The sequence below is a fragment of the Eptesicus fuscus genome, chromosome 14, assembly GCF_027574615.1.
Source record: "Eptesicus fuscus isolate TK198812 chromosome 14, DD_ASM_mEF_20220401, whole genome shotgun sequence".
Taxonomy (NCBI): Eukaryota; Metazoa; Chordata; class Mammalia; order Chiroptera; family Vespertilionidae; genus Eptesicus; species Eptesicus fuscus.
The window spans coordinates 23,551,214-23,572,506 of NC_072486.1; the positions used below are offsets into that span (position 1 = coordinate 23,551,214).

Below are 21,293 nucleotides of genomic sequence, written 5' to 3' on the forward strand. Positions count from 1 at the left end.
GAAAGCCACGGCGGGAACTGAAGCCCCCAGCCCCCAGCTCTGTACACTGGCCCTGGTCAGCAGGGAGGTTCAGTGGGGAGTCTGGTTGACGTAATCAGCGAAAATTAGCCTAAAACCAATGCAAACCTCAGTCATCAAAATCTGCAAAGAGTCAAAACTGGCCTGTGATTTAGAGACTACCTTGCCTTCTTTTATTCAAAGGAACACACAGCGAGCGCATCAAGGATGGAGCTAACAAGTAGAACTTTTTTGCTCCTTGGTTTGATTTTATGATCAAATATTTCAGATCATTTTTAAAAAGTACGGGTCACTACAACTCTAGCAAAACCAATCCCTCTTCCCAGAACCTGCCTCCATTTCAACAGCTCAGGCCTTGTCTTACATAAAATGCATCCCCAATGATTGGTTCTTTCAAAAATATGTAAGAAGAGTAAGTCTCTGTAAGAGATGGGTACTTGGGATGTTCTAGCTACAGCAGCTCTGAGAAGAGGACACAGGGCATGAGGTAACGGACTGAAACGTAGTAAAAGTAATGTTACCTCAATTCAAATCGCCAGTCAGGAGCATCCAATTTATACCAGCCCAGAGTAGCTAACTTAATACAAATAAATTTCCTTATAAATGCATAAATACTAAGTCATTAGTATTTGTGTAACCTTAATACCTTTTTTAAGAATGAAATATGAGGGTTCATTTCTAACAAAAACAAATATACATTTCAAGGACTGATTTATTTATTTTTAATAATTAAAGCAAATGTTCTCATATCCACACCAGAAATGTTTGGGTGATTTTCTTACTCATAAGTTCTCTATGCAGATATTTATAATGATGTGGCAAGATGAAATGCTCCCTCAATTCAATTCCCTTTTCCATGAAGACACATGCTGGAACACCAAGGTGAGCAAGACAGTGCCTGCTGTCACAGACACAGGTCTATGCATTTCCTTATCATCATGCAAACCTACTATAGCTCTTCCTACCAAGGTTTGGAAGCAATATCCAAGAGAAGAATAGAGAAATTCAGGGACAAGGAAAATAGAAACCAAATATGCTGGAAATAAGAATCAGTATGACTGTTTCTACACTTCAGAACTGGCTCACAGTTACAGAGCAAAAAGACAGACACACGTCTTACAAAAGAAAAAAAGTGGGAAAAGAGAGAGAACAAGACACTGGAATATAGAACTAAGTTTTTAAGAATGCCTACTAGAGGTAAAAATCAATATAGTGGTGGAGTGCATAAAAGGGAGAACTGACTTCCACCCCCATGGGGGGAGGTGGGGAAAAAGTCACTTCCGGGCTGGGCTTGAAGGTCAGGGCTGAGCCCCGTGGTGGCTGCTGCAGAAAGGGACATTCCACACCCAATACAGGAGGCAGGTTGGGGAAGTGGAGGTAGATTCTAGCCCCGAGTAAAAGCTGGAATGCAGTCTTAGACGGGCCTGGCAAGAACTCCAGCCCCACTGGCAAATGCCAGGCTAAAGTACAGGTAACACTAGATATTTGAGAGGGGAGGGGAAGGTGGGAATACAACTTTTTCTTTCTTTCTTTCTTTTTTTTCCTCTAAGTATAAACCCTTGACACCATGTAAAGAATGGACCAGGAAGGCAAAAGTCAGGAGGAAGAAAAATCTGTCAGGAAGCTCTGTAATAAATCAGATGAGGGATGATAAGGAGTTCATCGCTGGCCCGGGCATAGGAGAGGTAAAGGAAAGGACACACAAGAGACTCTGACAGGACTCAGTGAATAATTAAATGTCAGGAAAAAGATGAGTGGCACATGACTGGAGCCCCTAAATCTACCTGACCATGGGTACCCAGAGGGCGGATGCGGCATGTTTTTCTACTGTTTTATTAGGCCAGTGTCAATAAAATTAACATATACCTTTGTGTCATACTATTTTTCACCAGTGAAAAGTATGCAATATTGTTTTTAAAAATTTTTTAAATAAAAATGAAATGTGCTGTCAACCATGGTATGAGACTGGTTATATTTCTAGCTCAGGTTTCAGCATTTTCCTTTTCTCCTTATTTAAAAAAAAGAAAATGAGCTTTAATTTTGTTTCCAGGGGTTGATATGATTTACACTCTCTAAGTGTCTTCGAATCCTCCTCCCACACGGTCAGGGATAATGCAAAACTATGATCAAAAGTAGATGCTTAAAAACTACTTGCTGAATGAATACATTTAACAATTAAAGGCAAATAGAAATCACCTGTTCCCCAAAGCTGTAGACAGTGATTGCTTAGTATCTGACTACCTGTGAAACGCAGGTGTGTAGGGAATTTCTGTTCATTAAATGACAATTTTAAAATGTCATCAGGAAAAATATATTTCCCAGAGAATTTACTCATCACCCAATGTGTTGCTATGAAAAACTGCTCGCTGCTTCACCAAAGCCAAGTCCTCATTAGTGCTGGTGCTAAAAATTGCTCTAGATAGAACAGGGAAGTGTTTGGGAGACACTGCCATGCACTTAGGTCTCCATAGAAAGTGGCATGACTATATGGTCAATATAATACACTTAGAATGTTACCCTTTACAACAGTGGTCCACCTCTGTGTTTTGAAGGAAAACCACTGATTTTTATCTACCCTAATGAAAAAATATTGCCAGTGACCTCCTAACACATGCAAAATAGAGGTCAAGCTTTTAGATTTGATATTCAGCTCCCCAGATGGTCTGGACCAATTGACTTCGTCATAATTCCCTCTAGGCTGGTCGGGATGCCTGCAGAGTGAGGGTTTGTACCACTGATTGTGCAAGGGCGGAGCAGGAGGGGGAGGAGCCCTGGGAGGCGAGGGTTCAAGGAGGCTTCATGGGCAAGAAGGAAGGCAGGGTGGAGGGCAAGACAGGTCAGGGGCCATATCCTTTCCTTCCTAGATCAAAGCCTTGGTGGCAAGCCCTCAGCCTTGCACGTGTGAGCATGTGTGTGTACACACAGAGGTCAGCGGGAGGGGTTCCTGGGGGTAGACGTAGCTGCTGTGCACTCAGAACCAGGGGCTCTGGGAAGCCCTAGGCAGAGCTGTGGCCCCGATTCTGACTCAGTGACTTGGCAGTTAAGTGTCTGATCGAGTCCAGTACATCTGAAGTCAGGTTTGAGCCACATGTTAGCTAAGTGACCTGGAGAAGTCATGTCATGTTTCTGAGTGGGAAAAACTGAATGATATATGTGCATACACTGCACTCAGCACAGTACCTAAGCATAGGAGAAGAGAAATAAATAATGGTGTTTGTTATTACTTAATGTCAGATCCAGCACACCAGAGCTCTGGGAACCAGGCTTCTAACCTCATTTATCCTTAATTAACCAACCAGCAACTATCAAAAACCCCTTTGGTTCCTAAAACACTGGGTTGTAAACTCAAAGGAAGAATTCAATGAAAATATTTTGAACTTGATAACAGGTTTTTATAGGTTTCTCCCCCCACCCAAAGATGGCAGTGGTAAATGGCAAAGGAACTCTTGTTCTACCACTTAACAAATATTTTAATTGGTTTTAGAGAGAGAAAGGAGAGGGAGAGAGAGAAACATCCATGTGGGAGCAAAGCACCAATCTGAGTTTTCATGTGACTTTTTGTCCTGAACTATTAGACTGATGAAACACTTGAGGGTAAAAAGAATTCATTCATCTCCTGGGCACTGAGTACATCACTATGGAAACAGTGGGAATGCTATAAATATTTTCTGAATAGTCTTATAAAACCTTATATTTCATTAAAATAATTGCATCTTAAAGGAAATTCTATTGTAATGTTAACTAATGTAAATTAACTTTTAGTTGTAAATATTTTTTATTTGAATTATAAATGCAGAAAGAGAACAGAGTAATTGCCCTAGCTTGAATTGTTATAAGATTACACATTCACATCACTGGGCTTTCCCCTAGTTCTTTAGTTATAGCTGTGTGTGTGGCCACGAACCTCCCTGATAGCATTTCCCCGCCATCCTTGTTGCTAGAGGTAGCCGATGAGATGTAAGGGAAAGCTGGATAGAGCATTTAGGAAAGTTATTTAAAGTCTTCTCCTGAGGTTGGCGATACAGCAGCCGTGTTGTAACCCACACAATGGAATGTGGCTGGGCTGTGGGCAGGAGGGAGACCTTGCCTTTGGTGGCAGGGTGGATGGACCTGGAGAGTATTGTGCTGGGTGGGGTGGGCCAGTTGAGGGGAGAGGTGCCATGTGACTTTGCTTATGTGTAGAGTCTAATGAATGGAATAAACTAACAAACAAAATAGAAACAGACTCATAGCTGTCAGAGGGGAGGGGGAAGGAGAGCTGGGTGAAAAAGGTGAAGGGATTAAACAAAACAAAATGACAGACAACAGTATGGTGATTACCAGAGGGAAATGGGGGTGGAGGGAGGCAGGAGAGGGTCAAAGGGGGACAAATGGTGATGGAAAAAGACATGATGTGGGGTGGTGAACACAAAATAGAATATACAGATGGTAAGTTATAGAATTGTACACCTAAAACCTATATAATTTTATTAACCAACTAGAGGCCCGGTGCACAAATTCATGCACCAGTGGGGTCTCTCGGCATGGCCTGCGGGATCGGGCCGAAACCAGCTCTCCAACATCCCCCGAGGGGTCCCAGATTGGGAGAGGGCCCAGGCCAGGCCAAGGGACCCCACCAGTGCATGATCAGGGCCGGGGAGGGATGCAAGAGATTGGCCAGCCAGGTAGGGTCCACAGGAGGGCTCCAGGGCATGTCTGGCCCATCTTGCTCAGTCCCCATCAGCCAAACCCCAGCAGTAAGCTAACCTACCGGTCGGAGCGTCTGCCCCTTGGTGGTCAGTGTGCGTCATAGTGGTTGAGTGGCCTTAGCATATCATTAGCATATTATGCTTTGATTGGTTGAACAGATGACCAGATGACCAGACACTTAGCATATTAGGCTTTTATTATATAGGATGTAATCCCAATAAATTCACTAAAAAACAACAATACCTATTCCCTTAAGAGCCCCTATCTCCTGACATGCAACTACAGGGCCCAAAAATAACACCAAAGGCAACTGCTGGGCCAGCCACTATCACAACAGGCAGCGACCTGGCCGAGAGAAGGAACGGAAATGACCATCTTTCACCTGGACAGCAGTGTTCATTAGGGAAGTCACTTTCAGCTACCTGCCCTCCATAATTACAAAGCACACAGGAAATGCACCTCCTCTCTGAATTCCCTTTTTTAAAGATCTTTTATCTGTAATTCTACTGCTAGAGATTTCATACTAAATGAACGAAAAGTAGGGGTGGGTGAGAAACAGAATCCCAACTCTGCCACAGGTGTCCTCATAGCTTCCAGAATCAGTATTGCTGCTTTATAAGAGAGCATTTTCTTTTATTAAATGAGAAGCAGGCGAGATGAGAATAGAGTGTGCCTCCTCCCATCTCCCCCAAAATATGGGGGTAAATGAGGACACATACTTGAAGCACTTGAGCTTCAAAGAATTGCACCTGTGTTACAATATCTCTGATGCTGGGCTGGGGAAGGATGACCAGCAAACAGCAAGTGTAGGAGGTCCAAGCATAGAATTTACCTTACTTTAAGCTCATAAGAGAGCTGAGTTATGATCATGTTTTCCAGATTATATGGATTACTTTTAAGTCTAAATATGACCTAGATATTACATGGGACAAACTTACACTAAAAAATTATCCGCTGTATTTATTTGAAGTTCAAGTTTAACTGGGCATCCAGTATTTTTATTTGCTAAATCGGGCAGACCTAGTTATAGTGGTACTCTAAGGGAAAAAAGTTGGCTTAATTAATCATCTATTCATCTTATTTATGGAATTTTGATTTCTTGTATATAATAGGAAATGTTTTAGCTACAAATGAAGGAATTATGAAGCATAACAGTATGAAAATGTGAGCATATGTGACTAGTAAATTATAAAAACTTTCCCAACAATATTAGGAAACTCATCTTTAAAAAAACTATGCCCTGATTATTTTCATTTTTGTGTTAATCCTCACCCGTGGATATTTTTACATTGATTTCTATTCTATTCTATTCTATTCTATTCTATTCTATTCTATTCTATTCTATTCTAAATATTTAGAGAGAGTGGAAGGAGGGGGAGAGAAAGAGAGAGACACATCGATTGGTTTCCTCCCACACTGGAGCCAGGGAAAGAGCCTGAAACTGAGATACATGCCTTGACCAGAATCAAACCTAAGACCCTACAGTCCCAGGGCTGATGCTATATCCACTGAGCCAAACAGTCAAGGGCTAAACTGTGCCCTGTTTAAAACAGGGGTGGGGTAACACTCCTAATTAATAAGACAGGATATTACTACTATCAGAAAGAATAAAAATGTTCATTGACAATAAGTACTATAAACTCAAAGACAAGTATTTCTAAAAAGCAAATAGCCCACAAGAATGTAGAGGCAAAAAAACAAACCAAAAAACCCACAACCTTTTCTAGAGAGATAGCACTTAGAAAAATAAAATGTTAAAGCATACTTTCATGATAAATGACAGAGAAGACAAGCTCCCCCGCCCCCCAAATGTTTTTCATGTTCATGGAGCTCTTACTAAAATGTCCTCAATGAACTGCCAGAAACAGAGGGCCATCTTTGGAATGCAGGGCAAGGTGAAAAGACCACTGTCCAAACCTGCAGCATTTACACACACTATGGCATTGTAGCTATTTTTTATGCACTTTCAGCTCACTTTTATTACTTCCAGACCTCTTTCCTCATTAAGGCGCAGATATAAACAGGGAGCTACTTCTCGAGTAGATAGCAAATGCCCTGTCTGCTGGTGAGATCCAGACCTCCACCTTGCATGCATATCAGCTGGAGAAAAGAGAGCCCTTATTCATCAAATTTAAAAGCGCTCTCATTTCATGCTAATTGTATGGTCCTTTGCATGATATACAAAAGATTGCCTAAGATGAAAAGGCTTTAAAAAGAAAACTACCCGTCTGGGAGGGTTTTTGGTTTTTTTTGGAACAAGATTAACTTATTACTTTTTCAGAGAAAGTAAATGACTAATTCAAGTATTACATTTATCTTCACAAAATGACCTTTACAGGTTTTATTATCATCCAAGTCTATTCAACTGCCTCTCTCTGCCTAGCATAATGTGACTCCCTTCTACTTACCAGTGCTTTCAGACCCTGTAGGTTGGTGTCGAACAGTTCAAACATTAAAGAATTTAAAATGAAGTACACATATATTTTATATGATTTATTTTCACACAAAAAAATACTTAAACCTCCCTGGGAAAGAGAGGCTGAGTATGAATAAATACTTGCGTCCTAGCCCCAACATGTAGATTCTGCTTCGGCAGGTTTCGTATACAAGAACAAAATCAAAAACTCATTTTTGGTTATGAATATTATCTGTAATATAGTGACAAAATATTATTCCAGGGTTGTCAATAAGATGGGCCATGATCATTTATGGCACACCGTAATTTATGGTAGGTGGAAACATGAATTGGATGTTTGAAAACCAGCATTACTTAGATTTATGCTACTATAAGTATCAACTGATTATTAACCATGTAAGAGCCACCGGGGAAGAGGGTGGAAATGCGAGAAGCAGTAGGTGCGGCTCCTTCACTGGGACGGCACAGCCACACAGCAGCACTTTCCCCCCCAGGACGATCAGCCAACTGGATCAGGGTTGGTGATGGCAAAGAATAGCCCCGCTGCCTGCGGTGCCTGAAGGGAGCCGAGGAACTGGGCTTCCCAGACCTCCAAAAGGACCAACTGTTCAAATATGCTGTTAAAACTAAAGTCTGCAGACTGAGGTGTGTTTTTCTTAACCTATTAGATTGGCATTGTCCAATAAAAATATAAGGTGAGCCACACGTGTAATTTTAAATTTTCTGGTGGCCATAGTAAGAAAGTGAAACAAAATAGGTGAAATTAATTTTATATTCTTTTCTATTAATGTAGTCTATCCAGAATATTTTCATGGTGACATGTAACCAACAAAATGTATTGAGATATTTCATGGTTTTTGTAAACACCAAGATTTTGAAACCCAGTATGTATATTTACAGCACATCTGAATTCAGACCTGGTGACATATCAAGTGTTCAAGAGGTACATGGGGCAAGTAGCAACCATGTTGGACAGTACAAGTATAATTTCACAAACTAAAAACCCCTTTTTCTTAATTACTACCTAACGTTTTCCTGCGAGACAAATCCCAAGCCACTATGGAGGTTACCTGTTCCTTGTGTTAATGAACACAGTAAAAACACAAGAAGAGCTATACTGCTGAAAACAGAGCTTGGATCCTAAGAAGGTCATGCTTAACTTTTATTAATAGCAAGTATTTACATAGTAAACTATTTGTCTTCCCTGGGCACATTGTTGATCCTATCTCAAATTTCAGGAGTCTTAGTTTTCCTCTGAGGATTTAGTTATCAGCCACTTCACACAAGATTCAGAGCAATATTCACATCTTTACCACTTGCTATTTGAGTAATAATGTTCCAAAGTAGTATATTATCTAATTCTTAAATCCAAACTGGTTTATGAGTAATTGGTAAGACTCCTAAGTTTCCTCATGAAAAGAGTTCCCCCCCAAAAAAAAATCAAGAAGAGAATAACTAAAAACAAATTAGTACCAAAAATACATTAAATTCCAGGCTAATAAGCTCTTTGGCCCTTAATGAAACAACAAAAGACAGCTTAAGGGCTTGCATGCTAAAGTGAAACCCAACACACCATTTTCAAGAGCTGAGCAGGAATGATCATTAGTAGAAAATAAGTGACAGAGATGTGCCAGTATTTAATCCTCAAATCTGAATATACAACATTTAAAAGAAAATTTTTTTTTCTTTTCTTCTCTCTCAACACCTGGGAAAAATAAAGCCCTAAATTGAACCCTCTGCCTGACAGGTCTCAGTAACTCTCATCTGAGCATAATTCCTAACTAATTTAAGCCCTTCAACTGTACTCTGGCATGACTTCCAAGGCATCAATCATAATTTCCTTCGAATTAAACGCACACACACACTAACACTTATTGACTGTCCAGTATATGTCAGACACTATTATGTATATTGACATATAAATATTACATATTGGCTCATTTCATTCTTACTGGTAAGTAGTACCATTCCCATTTTATTGCAAAAAGACAAGAAGAGGCTGAGAACTTTATCAAAGGCACCAAAGGTACCTGGCAAAGCCAAGATCTGAGCCCCGAGTCTGTCTGCTGACCAAGTTCACGTTCTGGCCGCCATCCATGCTACTGCAGGGTTCTGTGAATCCACTAGTGTGAGGACTCATTACTCCCAGGATAAGGTCTCTCTAAATTAGGCCCTCCACACTGATATCTAAGCTCCAACAGGTAAACCCTCTAAAAAGTATATCGAGAGCATGAAAGTCACAAGTGGTGTAGGAGGAGCCCTTGAAGTGGTGGATGTGGCTGGTGGTGTGAGGTACAGACACCTGAGGTGCTCGCTGCCTGACAGCAGCGGGGCAGGGCAAGGGTCTGGAAAGGAAGCCCCTTCCACCCTGCCCTCCAGTCAACGGGGACCCTGAAGAAGGCACACTAGATGGGAGATGAGTGTGTGAGCCCGAGCACGGAAGAAAGAGGGGAGGCAAGGTGCCCAATGTCACATATTCTCACAATTAAAAACTTACGCATAATTTTATCAAAGATGACTTTTTTAAAGAAAGAGGGAAAGAAAATTTATTCATCCCTTAAATTAAAAAGCACATTTTAAGTATAGACTTATTTTATATAAGTACTACATAAATATTTATGAAAACATTTTAACTCTTTCGTCTACACAGTGAATATGAAGCAGCTAACAAGACAATTCACAATAAATTTAAAAATCATGTCCAGGAAAAATATGGGGGGGAAATGCATGTCTTTTTGCAATAAAATGGGAATAGTACATGATAAGAGGAAAATAAAGTATGCAGATACATAGTTTATAGGGTCCAAATAATTACTAAAATTGAGCTAATTTAGTAATTATTTAGTAAAATTTAGGTCTGAGCATCCTCCTGCCAGAGGAAAATGGAAAACAATGATTTGATAGAAATTCACAATGGCTATAAGAAAAAGAATATTATCACTTCAGTAGAGACACAATATTTTCTGAGCAAAAAGGCAATAGGAAATCGGAAGACCTAACTAGGACTTCACACAGGGAAAACTATGTAATGGAGTAGATGTTGTCTTGGTAAAAATGCATCCATAATAAATGCCACAGTGTAATCCACACAATAGTTTCTCACAGCGTTACTCAATCAAGCTGAAAACAGTTCAGGGGAGGCAATCTGTGCAGGATGAAGACAATGAGGTAGAGAGAGACAACTCTCTGCCGGGCTGGCTTCATCCAGCAATAAATCCCAGAGTACTGAGATGAACAAACACAGAACGTCCTTCAATTATTCTCCAACTGAAACCAACTGAAGTAGGATTATGCAACAGTTTACTGACTCTTTGCAGTTCAGAGAGTCTGAGACGTTTTCGGGGGCTTTTTATTACTATGTAAATGGTACTTCAGTCCGCTATCACTGTGCTCTGAGGTATAGTATATGCCTGTCTTCTCTTTCTCCAAGTGGCATAAAAAGGCAGGGGAAACGTGGGTTGCTATTACTTAATAAAAACCATGGCTTTTAGCTTTTACATTAGGAAGTTCTCGTACATACATTTTCTATTATATAACTGCTGTTAGACAAAATTTATGAATTCACACCTATAATGACTTCTTAACTAATTTAAAAAGCAATGTGCAAAGGGCATGTTTCTAAGAATATGACATCCCCAAAGTGGACATTAAACAGTCCTTGAATGGGTGGAAATTAATGCCAATTATTGAACAGGGTAAGAAGAACACAGAAGTCCATAAAAAACAAACAAAAAACAGAGCTAGCAGGAATGGGGCCTGCTAGCTCTGGAAAGAAATGTAAAATCTATGTCAGTTCAACTGAGCTTAACTAAAGTATTCTTTTTTTTCTGTGTATTCACATTGGTGTACTCCATTGAGCATATTCACGAAAAGGATCCTCAGTAAGGTACAAAGTGGAATATTCAGCAAATGACTCTCAGTCCAAGCACACAACTGCACGCTGCTTTCGCAACGCATAGAGTCGGATGAAATTTATCCTTCGAAAAGAATATCTAGTTGTGTGAAGACAACATAAACGTGATTGTGCTTCAATTTTAAACTCTCTGTGTAGCTGCAAGAAGTTAGGGCTGGTAACATGATCCAAAGGAGGAAAAAATAAGGGCCATTTGCTACTAATTAAAAAACAGGGGATTAGAAAAAGATGGCTGTGGGAAATAGGGAACAGTTGTTCTCCCAACATGGCCCTCTCACCCTGCTGGGTTTGTGGTTTTTAAAAATGACAAAAGTGAAAGCTGGAAATATGACAAGGAAATGACTACCAAAACATAAACAGAATATTCCATATGGTTTTTTAAATAATGGTTTCTAAATTGGAGCTAGAAGACTAGATTTGTGAAGCAAAAAGCTAGTATTTCCACATTACGGTTCCTCCTAAACATATAGAATAAACACACGTTAGGTCTGATGTAGCTCCATGAAGGAGTAACAAGGTTCCAGTTCTGATTCTAATTGCAATCAATTGCAATGAATCAACAGATGAGGTAGGCGGTGAAAGTGATATAACTTCAACAAACTCAGATTGCTAAAGTTAAATAAATATCATCGTGGTGACTTGACGCTACCTAGCTTCATCAAGCAGAGCTACAGAGCAGCAGGTTAGCAGGTTTCTGGCAAGAAATAATTGGTGCTGAGCAACAGACTGTGTACACGAGCAAGAAACATTGCGTAAAACTCACATTACTGGCTTACCCACACCATATGTGCATTTTGGATGGGAACAGGGGCAGCTCTCATACACCTCACATATTTTGGCCTTACAGGCTGGAATGAATGAACATTATGTTTCACTGTGCTAGTTAACCCCAATGGAAGCCAGAAAAATACCAGAATTATGACCTTTCAATTATATATTTTTTTCCAGCAAAACTGAAATTAGGACAACCATGTAGTGGTAACAAAATCATACAAATTTGAAGTAACAGAAAAGATATTAACAAACTCCAATAAGCATGCCTCAAGTTAATTCATCTCGCCAATGCTTTGAGCAGTCAACAATCTATGCTAATCTGATTGTCAAATATAAAAGTCAAGGATTTATAGATTTAAAGTGGCCAAATTTATCATTTCCAAAGACAGACTTTGTAAGCAAGAGCAAAGGTCTTGGGAGTGGCTTTGGCAGTCTGACACTTTACCTATAAGGACCACGGGACAAGTCCTTCCTAACAAGCATGAAAGCTCCATTAATCAATGCCCCAAATCTTCATTATGTAGCAGGTCCCCTCCCTGCTTTTTCCTTTACAGCCCATCAAAGCAGTAGTATGAAGGTTGGCATTTGGTGGCAAAATCCCAAATCACTGTTCAAAGAGTTAAGGAGCCAGGACTCCTGGGAGGAAAAGGTCTCTAACCAACCTACTTCACTGACTAAGAACTGAAGTTGAAGAGAAGCTTAGCAACTTTTTCTAGATCAGACACTTGGTGAGCAGAGGAATCCAGCAAAAATACACTTTCTACTACATCATCTGGCCCAGTAATTCAAATGAAAATAAAGTTTGGAGAAATGCACTTTACAACATCTTCTTCCGAAAAGGTATCATGCATACATAGGATAAACACATCAAAAAATTAAATTTACCATTTAATTGACATAAAAAGGACAATAATCCAACTTCACCTTCCAGTAAATCAGCAATTTGAAAGGGTTTTATATTAACACGTTAAGCGCCATGTCAGTCACCGGTGTCTGACACTATACTTTCCGTCCGGAAGACAAAACAGGCTAGGCGCTTAACGTGTTAAGAAAAACAAAGAACCTCACACTCATCTGACAAAATTATATTCTCATAAACTGTTATAATGGGAGAAATTAATATCTTCAAATAGAGTCTCAGCATCATAGATATACTAGTAAAGGAAAAAGCAAGATTTTTAGACAAATACATGATCAAACCAGTAGCCCACACCTTTTTTTTGGGGGGGGGAGGGGAATATGACTAACTGATATAATGACATTGACAGTCAGGATGATCAAGAGAAAAGTTTGGGCCATGTGACTTCCAAAGGGATGTGAAAAATAACCTCCAAGCCACCTTATCCTTCTTCTTGCTGAAAAGTCCCCTGGGTGAGAGAGCAGGTATTTTGACAAATTGTGATCAGATATGATGCTAATATGATCAACTAATTAAGGAATTTTAAGCCTAAATGAACCAACGTATCTCCTAAAGATCACCTTCAATAGATTACTGGATTGGTATTAGTGCCTTATAAAATAGTTCTTCTATTAAGCAAAACTTCCCTTGAGTGAATACATTGCTTCCTCACACCAACCTCACTGTCATTTAAAATATAAGATACACTCATTATAGACAAATTGGAAAATCAGAACACTGGAAAGGATGATTTAACTTACCTATCTATCATCCCAAAGGCAACTACGCTTCATGTTTCCATGTATTACACCATCCTTTTCTGCAGTTTTCCATAGCAGCAATTATACTGTATATGTAATTGTGTACCTTATATTGTTAACTAAAATTATGAAACCACGAGTCTACATTTTATTGAAAAATAATAACTTTCACTTACGAAAGTGAAAAATATTCCATTGAGTGGATTGTGATCTTTTTGCACATATAACTTCTTGTGGATTTAAAAGATTATTTTCTTAGAACAGAATCCTAAAATGGAATTACTGTCAAAGTATATTAACATCTTTATGGTTCTTGATACTTACTGCCAAAATGCTTTCCAAAAAGGGTTGTACCATTTTAAATTGCCATCAATATCAATACCCATTATACTTGTATTTGGACTATGATATATTATGAGAATAATCAGTTTCATAATCATCTTTATAACCCCCAAACTTTAATTTCATAAACTTATATACCATGTTATACTGAAAAAATCTTAAAATCGAAATCCTAGCATCCAGTAGATGAATGTTTGCTATTAATACTATTCTTGAAAATCACTTCCCCCAGTCTCTTTACCTATATGCAACCCCAATTCTTTTCCACAGAGAACTGTTTTAAATGAGAGAATCTTATTCCCCTTTTAAAGGAGTGGCAACCAAAGTCTACATCATCTGGAACTCAAAGCTCATGGATATTTTCATGCATTTGAATGACTATCTGAAATAAAAGCAACAAGGAAATTAGTCCCTGTAGGGTCTGAAGGCTCTGTTACAAGACATAAAAGAAGTATGAAAACACATTAGAGGAAAAATGAATGTTTCACTAATATGTACATTCCATGCCTTTTTTAAAAAAAATCAACTTTTCCCTAAATGACTGAACTATGAGTTCCACATGTAACTGAACTATTCACAAATACACAAATAAAACATAACAAATACAATGTACTAGATTGAGAAGTGTGGTTGAAATGACAATAAACAAGTCCCCCAAACTCTAATTTTCCAGGGATTCTAATATGCACTTAATTTTAGCAAATATTTTGCTGTTGGTGCTACTGCCTTAATTACTGTTTTTGTAACTGCTGTCTATTAAATTTCCTAGTACATATTGGCTATAAGACTATTTTAGGTCTTCATTAAGAAATTATATTAAATATGCAATAAGCTACTTTGGTTAACAGAAGTTGGGGGGATATTAGTGTCACAGTTTATTATTATAAGTAATTTTTGTGTCTTCTGTCAGTATAACCACAAGAGGATCTCAATACCACCAACTGATAATAATCTTTATAAATCCTACTTTGCAGCTCCACCATCTGTTAGTTATTATTTTATACGTGGCTCCATATGCATATGTGAATTAGTTGTCACTCAAGACAAATATACAAATGGAATTGTGGTTTTGTGGGGAGATTTTTATTGGCTTGTTTTTGTATTTTGCTATTTTAGGCCAGAGAACTAAATAAATAAACATATTTCTCAGTCTTGGAGACTAAAAATAAGTGCAAATTAAAAAAATAATTTTAGTAGTGCAAGTAAAAGCAACTTAAGTTCAACAAACACAATCTGAAAGTATGTATTAAGATGTTTTGTTGAATTGTGCAACTCAAACCTATATAATTTTGTTAACCAGTGTCATTCCAATAAATTCAATAAAAAGGGAAAAAATAAAGAATACAGAAAAGTATATGTTAAAAATAGTAGTCATCACCCTAACCGGTTTGGCTCAGTGGATAGAGCGTCGGCCTGTGGACTGAAGGGTCCAAGGTTCGATTCCAGTCAAGGGCTTGTACCTTGGTTGCGGGCACATTCCCAGTAGGGCGTGTGCAGGAGGCAGCTGATCGATGTTTCTCTCTCATCGATGTTTCTAACTCTCTATCCCTCACACCCTTCCTCTCTGTAAAAAAAAATCAATAAAAATATATTTAAAAAATAGTAGTCATCAATATTGGATATAATTATATTAAATACCTGAAATTTACATATTCATAGCTCTCAAAATATACATACAAAACCAAACATGAACAGGCCCACTAGTAAATTAGTAGCTAACATGGTTCTCGTATTCACATTGTAAAACACTGCCCAGGACTTTCGATGAGAAAAGAATGACTAATGCCTTGCTTACTTGTAATGTTTATTCCCTGAGGAGATGAGTCACAATGGCACAGACTGAAAGCGGACCTCCCGTGAGTGAATGTGTGGGCTTGTCCCCCTGGAGCCCCGTGTCACAGGCGCCTAGACCAGCAGAGGCACTAAGTAGCTCCAGTGCCATCACAACTCCCTCCCCACAAGGCAGCAAGAAAAAAACAAACAGAAACAGAGTGAGGTGGCTGGTCCTCCAATTGCATAATCAGTCCCAAATTATAAGTTTTTCCCTCCAAGTACTAGAGTCTAATGACTAATTTTAGTAAGCCCAAACATAGGATTACAGGAGCCTACACTCGCTACACACCCAAAATATGGTGAATTCTGTTCAAAATTACCAATGGCTCTTAAAATGCAGACTAAAGCGCAATCTGAGAGAAACGATATGTGATGACTAAATTAGTTCAGAGTTTAGGTGGTAATCCTTTGGGATCATATCTGGGGAACACTAAGGCAAAAACAGTAGTAACTAATTTAAGTCATCATTGAGAGAAACGGCGAGGGGGAGTGAAGAAGAGACAAACTGAGAAATGATTTTCTGGAATGAATGCTGCATTACTTTTAGTTTCACAAAGTAAAAGGTCCCACTCAGCACTCAATGCAAATAAATTTGCTGCTTTTCATAGTCTTTTGTGGAAAGGTATTAAAATATCTCATAATTCAACTCTGTAAAAGTTAACTTATTTGATGCCTAAACTAGATCTCCTTTTTTCAGATTATATTCCACCTAGATGTTAGAATTCTAGATGTTAGAATTTCCGTGATGTCAGTGAGAGAGCTGGTCTTGGAGAGGGAACACAGTTTTGAAGTATACCTGGGCTGCAAAGTGTAAGGGAAAAAATCACAGACTACTTAACAAAATATTTTAACTTCCATTAAAAAAACTACAGTGTAGCACAGACACATTATATTTCTGTAACCCTTTATTATCTGTCATTGAAAAGGAAGTTACATACCATAATTTGCTTCTGTATTTTTCAACTGTTCTTAATGAAGAATTTTATTTCACAAAAATTTATCTTGGTAATATAAAAATTGATTGTATAAATAATAAAAAATTGTCATGGTTCAAAATACATCATGCATGAAGTCTTTCTTGACTCTCACTAATGATATTTCTTCCTCTGTTGAAATATCAGTTATTTTATTCCAGTTTAGTGACTCGTAGAGTTTTCTAATTGTCCATGAATAGATAGAAAATTTCTGCTTCTATAAGTGCGAGTTACAGAGCCTTATCTATCTCTATATCCTCTCCACCCCAGGTCTAACAATTCCCTGAAAATAGTAAGCAATCTACATGTGTATCTGAATTCTCCAAAAACCTTATTTTGTTATACTAAAAGCCATCTTCAAAGGGTCCTTAGAAAAAAATGAGTTCTATTTTGACAACTAAGGGTGTTATTTTTAAGCCTTACAGAATCCATACTAATTTACCATATATGTTCTCATACTAAATAATATTTCAACGTTTCTTGTATAGCCATTAAAAATTAAAATAATGAGAATCTTTCCTGCTAGGTACAAGAATCACTTCTTAATCTGATGTATATCTTTTAAAAAACTAACTACAATCATTACGCTTTTCCTTGCTGATGTTGTAAGAGTGCCAAAAATAGTGTAAATCAACAGATTTTTTTAAATGGGTAACGCCTAAGAAATGTAATTATTGTTTAGAGAGAGAGAAAAAACAATTGTGTGTTTAAAATAGAAGGTGGAAAACAGAATTTAAGGAAGGGATCTGCTCATAAAACAGCACTTGCAGGGGACCACTTATTTGTTCAGCTATCCATCCAGAAATCATTGGCAGGGACAGTGTCACACCACAAGCGGAACAGTTCCTTAGTGGCTGAGGCTATGACGCTGATTAAGGTGTACTCCAGACAACACGAGTGGTAGCAGGACCTGGTAGTCATCTCTGGCTGAGGGAGCAGGGAAAAGAGCTCACAAAGGAGGTGACATTCGAACAGGGTTTTAGGGTTAAGCTTTTTTCCTCAGATTTCAAGACATTTGGGGGGTCAGAAGTAACAAAACTTGCTATTTTTAGACAGAGGTTTGGGAAAGAAACTGCTTGTCTAATAAATAGTTTCGCGAACAGATGAGGGCCTTGTCAGAGTATGAGGAACCAGATTTGGAAGATATTTGAGAGGTAGCATCAATAGGACTTGATGATGCATTTGATGAGTCAAAATGGTAATTTTAGGCCTTGAACTTGGCAGACAGATGATGACATTAAATAAAATATAGATTGCCAGTTAACGTGTATTTATTGAGCACCTTCTATATACAGACACGAGGTCTGTTTTCATTGTATTCAGGGGAGGCGGGCAGTAAACAAAGGAATAATCTGAGACGGTGATACACATGCTGGAGAAGAGGGCTATGTGAGAGTGATGGGCGAAGGGCACGCCAGCTGAGACAGTCATGAAAAGTGACACCTGAACGAAGACCTGGATAATGAGGCAGCCAAGCCTCATTGGCAAAGAAGGGAGAGCAAATGCAGAGGCTGGGGTGGGAAAGAGCTTAGGTGGTTCAGGGACAGAAAGGCAGCTGGGGATGGGGTGGGGCTTGGAGGATGCAGAGGAAAATGAGACTGCAGCGCACACGGAACTCCATGCAGCCACAGTCAGGAGCTCAGCCAGCAGGAAGGATGTGATCTGATTTATATTTCTGTGTGCTGTGTGGAGAATGGACTTAAGGGGGAAGAATGAAGGCAGAGAGTCCTGGAGAAAGTGGAGGCTCAGACTTGGTTCTAACAGTACCATGTTAAAAAGGGGTCAGATTCTGGGCATAGAGGGCAAGGTGACAGACAGGCTTCCTGATGGACTGGCTGTGGAGTGTGAGGGAAAGACAGGAACCTCAGGGGTTTGGATTCTAAACCACTATGGGGAGGATGGTAATATTCAACAGAGTTAGTGGGAAGTTAAGCAGACAGAAGCTCAGGGTGGCAGGGCCAAGAATCAACCGTTCTTCTCTGGTCAAGTAAAGGCTGAACTGTCTAGAAACTTGTAAGTGGAACGGTAAGTAGGCATTTGGACATAGTGTAGAGTTCAGGAGATAGGTCTAGGTGGAGATAAGACTTTGGGAGTCATTAGCCTCTACATAAAAATATTTTTTTATTTTTCTTTATTTTCTTTTTTAATCCTTATCCAAGGATATTTTTCCATTGATTTATAGAGAGAGTGGAAGGGAGGGGGAGAGATAGGGAGAAAAAACATTGATGTGAGAGAGACACATCCGTTGGTTGCCTCCAGCACGTGCCTTGACAGGGGCTGGGGATCTAGCCTGCAACCAAGGTATGTGCCCTTGACTGGAATGGAATCTGCAAACCTTCAGTCCACGCTGGCACTCTAACCACTGAGCAACAGGCCAGGGCTACATAGAATCTTAAACCATGAAACTGGTTAAGATTTACCTTGACTGATCAAGGGAGACTATGGGATAGGGGGGGTGATGGGAAACATGCAGCATTGTTTTTGTTTTGGGGTCTTTAAAGGAGAGGAATAATGAATTCCATTTTAGACACTTAAGGTTGAGGTAAATGATTATTTGGCTTTTCTGTGGCAAATCACACATAGACTCTGAAGAACTTTATTATCAGACTCTCATACTGGATTTACCCCTGTGTTCTCATTTGCAGTCTCCCCATTACTTTTTGCTACATAAGTAAGCTCTCTGATAGCAAACACTACCCTCTGAATGTCTAGCTGCTACTCAAATAGAAGGCACTTCTGAAATACCTCTTACAGCATGAGTGTATAGTAAATCCACTCTTTAAGAACTGGTTGTATAATAGACTACAAAATAGCACAATAATGAGCTAGTTTGAAAAATGGGAGGATCATAATCTCAAAAGTTTCTTCCATTAAGAGTTATTAACCTTGGAATTATTTCCATCAATGAATCAACTTTGAAAGATAATCAAGTACTTTAGACATTTCCAGTGAATCCCATAACTAAGCAATTAAACTCAATAATTATGGATGATTTCTAAACCATTCTGGTGGTTCTTTCCCAAAGGTCAAATACACCAACCTTTATTTCCCATCCAAGATGCTACTTATGATCACTAGTTACAAAATGTTTGAATAAATGAAAGAGATCAAGCTACTTCAATGTATAGATGGAACGTATTTCTTTGTCACTGTATCTGGTTTTTTTTCACCACTGTATACTCCTTACACGGCGCCTTGAAGACAGTCAGTGTTTAATAAATATATGTTGTACGCATGGATGAAAAACTAATGCAGTCTTATGGGAAACATGACACTTTTCTTCCTCTACATAAATTTCCTCCCTACATCTCTCTTTAAATAAGTTTTTCTTGATTATAAAATATTCATTCATTATGAAAAATCTGAATATAAAAAATAAAAATATTTCTTCTTAAAACACATATTACTGGCTACTTACAATTCATCATTATTCATGAAATTTCAATCGTTGTACTGTTGATATTTGGCTCTGTTGACTAATGAGTTTGCTGACCACTGCCCTAGTCTTTCTATGGAACAAAGTCAAGAACTGTATTTTGATGCTGGAAATGGTAATGTAACATAGTTCTCAAAAGGTTATTTTCAAACCTTCCCCTATACGTTCATACATTATATATTTATTCAAATGTATTGGAAAATAACCACTCAAATAGAAATAGCTCAAATGTTTTAACCTGAGTTCTCTATTTCTCTTTTTCCAGCAGGGAGTTTCTATTTCCAACACCAGGAAAGCTTAGCACTTGGGAAGTCACGCTGTATTGTCATCCCTGACTTAGAGCAGATGACTTGTTTCTTGGTACCTAGACACCAGTCTTCATAGCAAGAGTAGAGTGATTGTTCATCCTCAGAGAAACATATAGTCACCGTGACTTGTTCAGTTTCGCCCCAAAAGGACTCATAAGGAGTTTCACTTACCGGTTGGTCGCCTTCTACTTCTGAAGTTTTACCTCTTGCTGCCATTCTCTGCTCATTTTCTGTATCTCCTAAGAAGCAAAAAAAAAAAAAAAGAAAGAAAGAAACTTTATCATCTTATTGAGGCCAAAGTGTCTTCTATTTCTTTGAGATATCTTTTGATATTATATGTTTCACATTAGGGAATCAACTACTATTTCCTTTGTTAAAAGTAAATAAGTGAATTTTTAAGAATAGTGATTTTATTGAGGTCTCAGCTACCATATATACATATGTATATACACACACACACATACACATATATACACACATGCACACACACACATACATACAATGTAAACCAGAAATATATCCTGTTTTATAAAGGTTTACACTGGACAAATGAAGTGAATTCACATTTTGTAAATCAAGTCATATTTCAAATAAACTAGGAAAGCTTATAATTTTGTAAATCAGGTCATATTTCAAATAAACTAGGAAAGCTTATAATTTAAAGAAGGCAAGTTATTTTCAAATTAAAAGTCTTGAATAACTGCCCTCCAAATTAGTTTTTTATAATGTTTGTTTTATAAGGTTTTGTATATCTGTAGATTTGCCTCTAAGTAGATACATATATTTGCAATGTAATAATTAACCAAATGTTGAACAAGCTTTACAGCAGGAAAGAATAACGAATAAATTCATAAACTGGCCCTCAGTTATACTTTGACACCTAAGGCTGTGCCTGGGTGAGTTATGCTACTAAATGAAGTTGGTGACTAGG

General features: G+C 38.5%; 1 protein-coding gene across 11 annotated transcripts in view; it reads right to left on the reverse strand.

Moving 5' to 3' along the window:
* UMAD1 (UBAP1-MVB12-associated (UMA) domain containing 1) overlaps positions 1-21,293 on the reverse strand; it is a 247,124-nt gene that overhangs the window by 101,343 nt on the left and 124,488 nt on the right. For 10 of the 11 annotated variants that reach the window (XR_008558143.1, XM_054726486.1, XM_054726481.1 and 7 more), the window contains exon 3: positions 20,534-20,601. Coding sequence is in view for 9 of the 11 variants with exons in the window: in XM_054726486.1 (XP_054582461.1) it covers positions 20,534-20,601 (68 nt within the window). In the remaining 2 variants the exon portion in view is untranslated. Of the gene's footprint in view, positions 1-20,533; positions 20,602-21,293 lie in introns of those variants that run through there. The other variant, XM_054726487.1, reaches the window with a different exon arrangement.